Raw genomic sequence first — 10,577 nt, 5'->3', positions numbered from 1 at the left:
GCTTGGTGGCTGTAGCATGGCATGGCTTGGTGGGCATGGCAGGGGAAGATTACTGCAAAATCCCCATTTCCTCCCAATCAGCAGGGACTCGAGAGGCAGAGAATAGATGTGGTGGGGCTAGTCAGAAGTGATATTTATCAGTTCTTCGAACTACTAAAATTTCCCCTACCGGTTCTCCAAAAGTGGTCAGAACCTGCTGAATTCCACCTCTGGAATGGTCCGTACATCCAGATAATCATGCAGCATGTAGAGATTTTAAAAACGTATTTTATGGATATTTTCCTAGTTTCCCAAAGCAATTGGAAAACCAATTATAATTTAAATAAATAATAAAATTAAACATTACAATTAAACGGTGCCCAAAGAGCAATAGTGAGTAATGATGTCAATACAACCTTCACAATGCAAATAATATAAACATTCCACAAATGGCTTGGGGTTGCTATGAAGGTGCTATAAATCTTCAATGGGGAAAGAAACTGAGCTTCTCACAAGACTAAAATGTCTTTTTCATACTGATAGGAAATGCCCTTCATTTCATCTTGAAAAAGAAAGCTCCCATTTTTTTGCCAGAAATCCCTAAATCCAGGAATCTCAAATTAGGATGCCTGAGGTCACTCATTATGGAAGAAGAATAAGACATGATAGAGGCACCAAACCTTCCCTCCCTCTCTCCCTTCCTCCCTCTCTCTTCTTCCTTTTGTCTTTGACCCATGTGTTTAAAAATAGTTAAGAAAAGTAATGGCTCCACTTAGAGGCAATGAAAAGGAATAACTAGACTTGATGTTTTATCTATTCAGTTTTGCTAAACTGGAGGGATCCTTTTTGGCAGGATTTACATAGCAACTAAGGGGTGGACAGGAGAAATGGTTCTGATAAGGAGGGAAGCCCAACTGGAAAACAAATAAGTCATGCACGTGATATACCAGCCGCCCCGAGTCTACGGAGAGGGGTGGCATACAAATTTACTAAATAAATAAAATAAAATAAATAATTTTTTCAAACTTAGCAACTTTCAGATCTTTAGACTTCACCTCCCAGGATTCCCCAACCAGTACCGGAGCAGTTTGCTACCTTATTTTGACCAGGGTGGGAAGATGCTCTAGACAGAAGACCATCCCTTTTGTTAAAGACTTTTAGATACTAACTGGTGCTTTAAATTATACTGTATCCACAATATTGGTAACCCAGCTAAAGTGATTCTCATCCACTAACATGTTAGCCATTCTGTCTCCCCTTTTTTGGGTGTCCACCAGCTGAGGTTTCAAAATAGTCTTCAAGGGCAGCCCCACATAAAAATCTGTGCAGTACTGCAATAATGTCAAGAAGGAATGAGGGTGTGAGTTATTCTTGCTAAAACATCCCATTTCATATATTAAGTTATAATCTGAGCCATTTGAACACTATAAACATAAACCAAATACTGTATTATCCAGTTTGGATCTTTGACAGCCAGCCCTCCATTTATGTTTGAAAATATTGGCTGCTGTGCCAATCTTCTCTTCAGACCATTGGGAGTAGGAGTAGGAAAAGAAGAGGAAGGGGGAGAAGGAGAAAGAGAAGAGGAGGTGGAGGTGGGGGAGGAGGCTTTTTGTTCTACCACCCAACCATAGTGCCTTTCCTTCCCAGACCACTTCCTCAGCCTTGTAGCAGCAAGTCAGAGGACAACTGTTCTCCGGCCCTTCACCTCATTTTAGAAAAATTAAAGAGCCATCCTTTTCCAGATATTCATTTCTTCCAAACAAAGATCCCATACAATTTCCCATGAGCAAAAGTCTTTGGAGAGGGGCGGCATACAAATCTAATAAATAAATAAAATAAATAAAATGACATACACAGGCAGTCATCTACTGAAAATTTTAATGAAACAAATAAATTAATAAGTTAATAAAGTGAGGTAACTATGCATTGTCTCAAAAACAAAATTTATTAGGAAAAACTACCCCAAGGCCCACCTTATTGTCTTTGGCTAGTCAAAGTCATCCCCTGCTCCCTTCCACCCCTTCTTGCCCTCCACCATGCAGACCCTCCCCTATCTCTGGAGATGACCATCCTGGATGAAAACTTTGGACTCTCCAAGGAGGTGTGTTTAGTGCATTGAGAGGAGAAGAGTCATCCTTTGATTGGGGGAGAAGCTAGGAACAGTTCTCACCATGTCTTCAAGACACATGCATGGACATGCAAAGTGAAGATGCAGTTGGGCAAGTGGGGGATTTTGGACATGCAGCCTAAAGGAGGTTGTGAAATGAAAGCTGGGCATGTTCTATGGAACAACTCAACCACAATGGTGTAGACCGAGTTAAGCTCTGAGAAAATGGGAAAGTCTTCCAGATTTAATTCTGTTCTCTTCCAGTAAGTTAGCATTCTCCCACCAGATGCCCTCTAGATATATTCCATCATCATTCTCATAATGCCCAGCTAGCTGCCATGCAAGTTATAGCTCAATACAATTGGAAAACCAGTATCTATGCAGCAAATAAAGATGAGAATGGCAAATGAGACATTCAATACAAAAACAGGACTTCTGTTGGTTTTCTTGTTTAAGGTTTACAAGATAACCCATTAAGGAGCAGAATTTGGTAGCTAAGCAGAGATCCAAGCAAAAGGATTGGAAGGAAGGAGCTGTTTGGACTTAGAACTTGCTCTGGGATAGATCTGTAGTTAAAATAAAAATCTGAGTGAAAACCGTAACCACAATCTGTACTAGGCGCAAGAGTAGAGACTCAACAAAGTCACAGGCAATCCTGGCTGATGATCTATTCATACATTACATTGTATTCAACATAAACTTAAGAGTTTTCTGTTTTTCAAATGCAGGCTCCTAAATCCCGAATGTGCCAAGATTGTCTTGCTTGTGTTATTGATCTTTCCCAAGAAAAGCATACTTAGGACTAAAGTCCACCATGAAAGCTACAGAAGTTAAAACTCATGCAGATGGGCAAGGAGGAAGGTGAAATCTGAAAGGCATCACCAGACAGGCAGGTGAAATAATGGAATAATTGGAACAATGATGCTTCATATCTTAAAACAGTGCTCCTCAACCTTAGCCACTCTAAGATGTCTGGACTTCAACTCCTAGAATTACCTAGATGAATTCTGGGAGTTGAAGTGCATATCTTAAATTTGCTAAGATTTGAGGAACATTACAGGGGAGAAAAACTGCAAGGGAAAATGCCTCCAGAAAATCCCTGGATGGAAATCACAATCCAAGGATCTTCTACCAATAATAGAAAGGATAGGTCATAGCTAGTAGGAAATTTGAGTCTAAAGCAATGATCCCCCAACCTGTGGACCCCAGATATATTAAACTTCAAAAGCCCAAGTAGTTATATTAGAAATATCATCTAACCCAATTGGAGGATTTCAGCTTAGGGAGGGCTAATAAAAAGCTACACCAGAGCACTGATAATTCTGCAATTATACCTACAAAGGTATAGTACCTGAGCCAAATTCTACCTTAATTCACTGCTGTTGAATGAATGGGAAATTCACACATATATACAAATACACACACACAGTTTCCTGGGAGAGAGCAATACTCAATTCTCCCTCCAGAGACAGCAAACTGATGAAATTCCCCCTGAGAACACCAGGACACATTCTACTCTTGGCTACCTAAATTAGATTTCCTTCAAAGAGTACACATAGAGCCCCCAAATCCCTGCTTACTTCCTAGGCAGAGAAGGCATCTTAACCATTGCTAAATATTGGTTTCAGGTTGCATATTCAAGGTAGTTGCATATAGTGGTACCCATCTCCCCTTAAACATGTTTCCATTAAGTGGCAAGTTCCACTGTGTGCTCATGAACCTGGGGGAGGGGGGGCATAAAGTGATGCCTGCTACCTGGTGGAGCAGGGAGCTAAAAGAGAAATAGAAAGGTGCTTCAAGGCTGCCAAGAGTAGGGTTAGACATTGCCAGTTATTAATTGCTTCTAAATGCAAAGACAAGAAACTACATTCATATCAAGTTGCAACGTCCCTTGTCGAGCACAGCTGAAGAAAAGAGTAACATAGCTTTTGCATAGCTGAAGAAAAAAGCATTGCCAACCTGGTTGCCCAGTAAAATCAAAGTATAGAGTCAGTGGCTGTCATTTCATGGCTGTCACCATTGGCATGGTTTTCCATGATGGATTGACCTCCATAATGACTCAAGCATCCAAAGTGGCCATTTCATCTTGACTGTTCTTTGTCAAAAGAGAATTGAATTCCTCGGTAACCTGGAGGCACCTGAAAACCCTGAAGTTAACTGGGAACCATGGTAGATGACTACAGGAGGCTGAGAGGCAAAAGACAGATTCATTTGCCCATGACTTCAGGCTAACAAGGCTTGCCTCCCAACAGAGAAAGCTGCTTGACTGAGTTTTACATTCTATCACGACCACTGCAGGAAGTCCAGAAACACTGGTGTAGTTACGTCTGACAGCTGATGGGTTGCTGGGACCACACTGCTGTTTCAGAGACCTAACCATTTGTCTACATTTGCTCTAAATGCTCCGGTGCTAGTGGCTTTGCCCCCAATTGGAAGACTTCAAGTAAAGTTGAGGTGATCGTTCTGGTGCACAGGCAGACGAATCTGATTGGGAAACACCAACAGGGTGAGGCTGGAAAAGATTTCAGCTCAATCGAGCATGGTCCATAAGAGTAGTCAGGAATTGTCTCCTAAGTCCTCCTTTGAAGGAAAGACTCCCCCTCAGTCTCTCCTCCTCTCATGTAGCTGGTATGTGGCTGTAACACAGCTAATCTGGAGAGGCCATATTAGTCAATGTTGGTGCTAGCTGATCGGGAGATGTTCAAGGTCAAAGCAGAGACAGAGATGTCTTCATGGTCCACAGGACTATGATAGTCAGAAGTGATGTCTGGTTCCCCACTGTGAACTGGTATAGCAGTCAAGCTAGTGGAGTTGATTGAACCCTTCCGTAGGCACTGGGAATAAATGCCTAGCAACAAGTCCAGCTTGTGCTCAATAGATTCAACCTGGGGAGAGAGAGAAAGGGAGGGAGGGAGGATGGGAGAGGGGAGAGAGGAAGAGAGAGATGAGAAACTCACCAAGCTCTAAAACATGGATCTAAGTTATGAGGCTGGACATTTATTCTTCAAAATCAGCAGCTATAAAATGAAGGTAATTCAGATGTATAAACTAAAAGGCATGGGAGATATCCAAGAATTTGACAAGGCAATGGTGAAAATGGGGCAAAGCTTTAGCATTAATATAGGGGGATCTGAGATTTTCTAGATTTCGGGCAGAAAGTCTTTAATTTTGTTTTTAACTATGCAAATTCCATTATTCCATTTTCCACTATAGGCTGAGTGCTTTATTCCAGGAAAAATACCCAGCAAAAGTATCATCAAAATTGGGCTGTAATGTGCATATAGCAATCACAAGTTGGACCCCGAATTTTGGGGCAATCATTAAGCAAGTCACAATGTGACTGGACTCAATTTTATGACTGTTTTCACAATGGTTGCTCTGGTCATTAAGCAATCCATGTAATCATTAAGAGAACACTTAACGAGTTGCCAGAAAACAGCAAAAAAGTAGCAAATCTCCGAAGACTCGTGAATCATAGTTCAACCAAGGCCAAATATTTATTTAGCTAAGCCATCAGTTTTTACGGGGGCAAGAAATCAAGTCACCCAACTTCTTCATCAATGTGTAAACTTTTTCAACTCCTCTCCAGAAGATTTTGCTAGAGATGCCATGAAAGTTTCTTTTATTATAAATCTGTGCAAATGTGCTGCATTTGAGTGGGCATTGCCCTTCCTAGCATGTCAGGACCCAATCGTGCAAAATTATGCGGCTTTTCGCCAGAGGTCATAGTTCCCTCTAAGCTGAGCAGTGAGCTCACTTAAAAATCATCATCAACTCAGTTTTCCAAACCTGCCCAGAAGCCGAGAGGGAAAGAGTGAGAGGGAAGGAGAGAGAGAGGAAGAGAGGAAGAGAAACAGATAGAAAAAAGAGAGGAAGGAAAAGAGAAAGAAAAAGAATGGGAGTAAGGAAGAGAGAAAGAAAATCAAAATCTAGTTTGAAACTAGCTCAACTATTTAAGTGGCATTTTGATATTGATAGAGTTGCCCTATTATGAGCTCACTGTTATAGACACACAGTACAGTATTTTATTTTGAAATTCTCTGAGGCAAAACTGGATGGGTTTTTAATTTGTTTGTTTGTTTGTTTGTTTATTATTTCTGTGCCACCCAGTCCCGAAGGGACTGCCGCTCAGACACTATACTTTTCCGCCCACCCAAAAAAAAAATTAGAGGGAACACTGCCAGAGGTTTGAACAATTAATCAATTACCTCACATCCGGGTGTGAAATGGAAGAGAAGCTGATTTCATCAATCTTGTCATTCCAAGATTGGGGGGGGGGGGGGTCCACGACAAGCTAATCATTGTGTGATTTATTTGCCTGCTTTTATGATTTCTGGCTAGCCCTGATTAACCCATAAATTTTAGAGTGACTTGTGGAATGCTTTTATATTACTACCAGGCTAATCTACTTAATTGCTAAGGAACACAGAGAAAGAGGATAGATAACTAGTGCTCTTTTACAGTTTGTATTTCTGAATTCAAGGGGGAGAGGATATAACTGGCTATAAGGGGAAATTCTATTGGCTGATTGTGTTTTTGAATTCAGGGAGGAGGGGACTAGACTGGGAAGTATAAAAGAGGGAGAAAAACCATTTTAAACTGCACTTTCAGAACACAGAGAAAGAGGATAGATAACTAGTGCTCTTTTACAGTTTGTATTTCTGAATTCAAGGGGGAGAGGATATAACTGGCTGTAAGGGGAAATTCTATTGGCTGATTGTGTTTTTGAATTCAGGGAGGAGGGGACTAGACTGGGAAGTATAAAAGAGGGAGAAAAACCATTATAAACTGCACTTACAGAACACAGAGAAAGAGGATAGATAACTAGTGGCCCGCGCGCCTGGCGGCGCACGAATTATATAACTATAAACCAAAATCATCAAAGTTTGGAAGCAATAGGGGGTCATTTTCTTGCTAAGTACCTGTATTTCAATACATTGTTAAGATGATTGGCTTGGTGCAGTGTAACACTTGTTTGGCTGTTGTGTTCCGTAGTACCTTGTGGAACTTGGGGTACTGCCCTCTTTGCATTAGGACATCTAGGTTAGATGGCGAGATCTCTAGATTGCAGTCCTTAGTTTGTAGCTTGCAGGCAGAAGTGGAAAGATTGTCCCAGCCACGTGCTGTAATGCAGCCATGTGTGCAGCCTCCACTTCCACAGCGCCCCCCAAGGAGGAGGGCTGTGTGGACAACTGTTGGTTCAGGAAGATTACGTGCAGTTGAACAAAAACATAACAATTTTGGTCTCTCTGTATCCAATTCCTATAATGTTCTTGCGGATTTAAATAGTAAGGATGTTGTAGATATTAGCAAGGCCCCTCAGGCGGAGAATGAGGGGATGTTCAAAGGAGAAGTTGTTGTAAATGAGGAGCATAGTGTCACCAAACCAAGTCCAGTTAGTAGAAATAAAGAGAGGACACATGTTCTTGTGGGTGACTCGATTGTCAGAGGTGTTGATTTGGGACAGAGTAAGGATGTGGTGAAGGTGATAAGGTGTCTTCCAGGAGCCACTGCCCACAGGGACAGGAGGTGGATTACAAACATTGTCAAGGCTGTGAGTAAAGGTAATAAAGTTGATGTGGTGGTGCATCTTGGGCCAAACGATTTGTCCCAGAGAAATGTTAATGTAGTAAAAAGAGATTTTCAATGTCTCAGTGTGGAGCTGGGTAAAATAACTGATTCAGTGACTTTCTCAGAGGTGTTACCGGTTTGTGGCCAGGAGGGTAAAACAAGTTGTATCAGAGAGTTTAATGTGTGGTTAAGGCAGTGGTGTAAAGCTGAAGGTTTTGGCTATGTAAGTCATGATGTCAGTAGGTGGTCTAATAGGGAGTTGTTTAAGAGGGATGGTTTGCATCCATCATACAGAGGTACCCAGGTGCTCGGTGAGGAATTCAGAACTTTTTTGGACAGGCATTTAAACTAGGTAAAGGGGACAGAGATGTACCAGATGTGGAGGATTTCTGTCCCCGACCAATGAGGATAAATCAGTTTCTGGAAGCTTATGAAAAGGGAGCTGTAAATAAAATAGATGTAGTTGTTGATGATAAGGGGCAAACTAATAATGAAAATAATGTTCTTCGGGTAATGTACACGAATGCTCGAAGCTTGAGCAACAAGCTCTGTGAGTTAATGGCCATAATATCTAGAGATAATTTGGATCTGGTTGCCATAACTGAGACATGGTTTAAGGATTCTAATGAATGGGAAATATCCATACCAGGATATACACTGTATAGGAAGGATAGAATAGAGAGAAGGGGAGATGGAGTAGCCATTTATGTTAAAGAAAGTCTAAAAACAATACTAATTCAAAATACATGTAAAGATCTGGAGACCCTCTGGATTTGCATGCAAAATAAAGACGGTTGTGTCATTAGAATTGGGGTGATCTATAGGCCTCCAGGGAAATCTGAGGAACATGACAACAAGATGGTGGATGAAATTACCCTAATGGCAGTAAAGGGAGATATTGTGGTTATGGGTGATTTCAACATGCCTGCTGTTGACTGGAATATACCCAGTGCCCTTACATGCAAAAGTAAGAATATAGTAGAGGCCTTTACAGGAGCAGCTCTGGCACAGCTAGTTAAGACACCAGCTAGAGGGGAGAATATTCTAGATTTAGTTTTTACAAATAGGAATTGGGTTTCAGAGGTCAAGGTGGGAGAAAATTTAGGTTGCAGTGACCATCTATGTTTGTGGTTTGATGTAAAAACTGATTGTGAGCAACCCTATACTGCAACCAAAGTATTAAATTTCAGAAAAACAAATTTTAATGCAATGGGGGAATATTTAAATAATGAATTAAAGGGGAGGGATAAAATGGCAGGAGCGAGCACCCAGTGGACTGTATTAAAAAGGCCATCTTAAAAGCCACAAGACTTTATGTAAAGCAAGTAACTAAAGGTAAAAGGAAGAAGAAACCGCTATGGTTTAGCAATGATGTAAGGGCTATAGTCAATGAAAAAAAGGCTGCCTATAGGAGGTATAAAGAGTCTGGAAGTATAGCTGATAGAGAGGTGTATAAAATGAGGCAGGAGGAGGCGAAACAGATAATATATGCTGCTAAAGCCTCAAAAGAGGAAGAAATAGAAAAACCTGTAAAGAAGGGGGATAAAACCTTCTTCAGATATATTAGTGATAGGAAGAAGAAAAACTGCAGCATCACAAAGTTTAGTACCGGGAATAATACATGCATTGATGGGAATAAGGAGATCGCTGACCATTTCAATAGCTACTTCTGTTCAGTTTTCTCAAAAGACACCTTACAAAATAATACTATAGAGGGATACAGTGCAACCTCAACATACAAGCAGCTCTACTTACGAGCTACTCGAGATAAGAGCTGGGAGGGGAGAGACATTTTTGTTCGTCTCCCGAGCTCAAATCCGGGATACGAGCTGAGAAGAGCCGGGTTGGTTTGCTTTCCTTCCTTCCCGCGCTGATGCAGAGCAAAGCGTCACGCCCCCCTGACGCTTTCGGCGGCTTCCGAAGCGACGCTGGGCTCTTTTGCCGCCAAAAGCGTCAGGGGGGCGTGACGCTTTGCTCTGCATCAGCGCGGGAAGAAAGGAAAGCAAACCAGCCCGGCTCTTCTCAGCTCGTATCCCGGCACTTGGTGAGTGGAGAGGCAGTCGCCTCCCCTGCCGCCCCACTCTGCGGGTCCTTGGCTTCTGCTGGGGGTGGGGGGATCTGAACGCTCTCTGCTGGGGGTGGGGGGATCTGAACGCTCTCCCTGGCTGGGAGCGCTTTCGCTGCGAGAGAGGGCTTTCTCCGTCCCTTTCGGGAAAGCGCGCCGCGCCCCTCTCGCAACTCGGAACTGACAGGGCTGTGAGAGGGGCGCTGTGCGCTGCGCGCCTGTTTTAAAAGACCGCAGCCGGTCTGGGGGGGCTTTCCAGCCCCCAACCCGGGCTCGGGGGTAGCTGGAAAGCCCCCCCAGACCAGCAGCGATCTTTTAAAACAGGCGCGCAGCTTCTCCGCTGACTCCTGGCGAATTTCCCCGCTTTAGGAGTCAGCGGAGAAGCTGCGCGCCTGTTTTAAAAGATCGCTGCTGCTCTGGGGGAGCTTTCCAGCTACCCCCGAGTCCGGGTTGGGGGCTCGGGGGTAGCTGGAAACCCCCCCCCCAGAGCAGCAGCGATCTTTTAAAACAGGGGCGCAGCTTCTCTGCTGACTCCTGGCGAACTTCCCCACTTTAGGAGTCAGCGGAGAAGCTGCGCGCCTGTTTTAAAAGGTCGCTGCTGCTCTGGGGGAGCTTTCCAGCTACCCCCGAGCCCGGGTCGGGGGCTCGGGGGTAGCTGGAAACCCCCCCCAGAGCAGCAGCGATCTTTTAAAACAGGCGCGCCGTTTGCGAGCTAACTCCTGAGGCGCGGAAGTTCGCCTTTGGCGTTTGGCTTCAGAAGCGGCGTGGCTGTTTTAAAACGTCGCTGCCGGCCTGGGGGGGTTCTGCAAAGCCCCCCAGGCCGGCAGCGACGTTTTAAAACAGCCACGCCGC

At 43.4% G+C, this 10,577-nt stretch overlaps 1 protein-coding gene across 1 annotated transcript in view; it reads right to left on the bottom strand.

The window, feature by feature from the left end:
* Window positions 1-1,846: 1,846 nt before the first annotated feature.
* The window catches only part of LOC139155655 (potassium voltage-gated channel subfamily KQT member 4-like), a 381,076-nt gene continuing 372,345 nt past the window's right edge, over window positions 1,847-10,577 (bottom strand). Inside the window, exon 14 of the mRNA XM_070730879.1 lies at window positions 1,847-4,974. Coding sequence (XP_070586980.1) covers window positions 4,756-4,974 — 219 coding nt within the window. The 3' untranslated portion in view covers window positions 1,847-4,755. The remainder of the gene's footprint in view (window positions 4,975-10,577) is intronic.

This window comes from Erythrolamprus reginae, unplaced genomic scaffold (assembly GCF_031021105.1).
Source record: "Erythrolamprus reginae isolate rEryReg1 unplaced genomic scaffold, rEryReg1.hap1 H_4, whole genome shotgun sequence".
Classification (NCBI taxonomy): Eukaryota; Metazoa; Chordata; class Lepidosauria; order Squamata; family Dipsadidae; genus Erythrolamprus; species Erythrolamprus reginae.
Note: the sequence above shows the minus strand (reverse complement) of the source record. Positions and strands in the feature narration are given on the sequence as shown.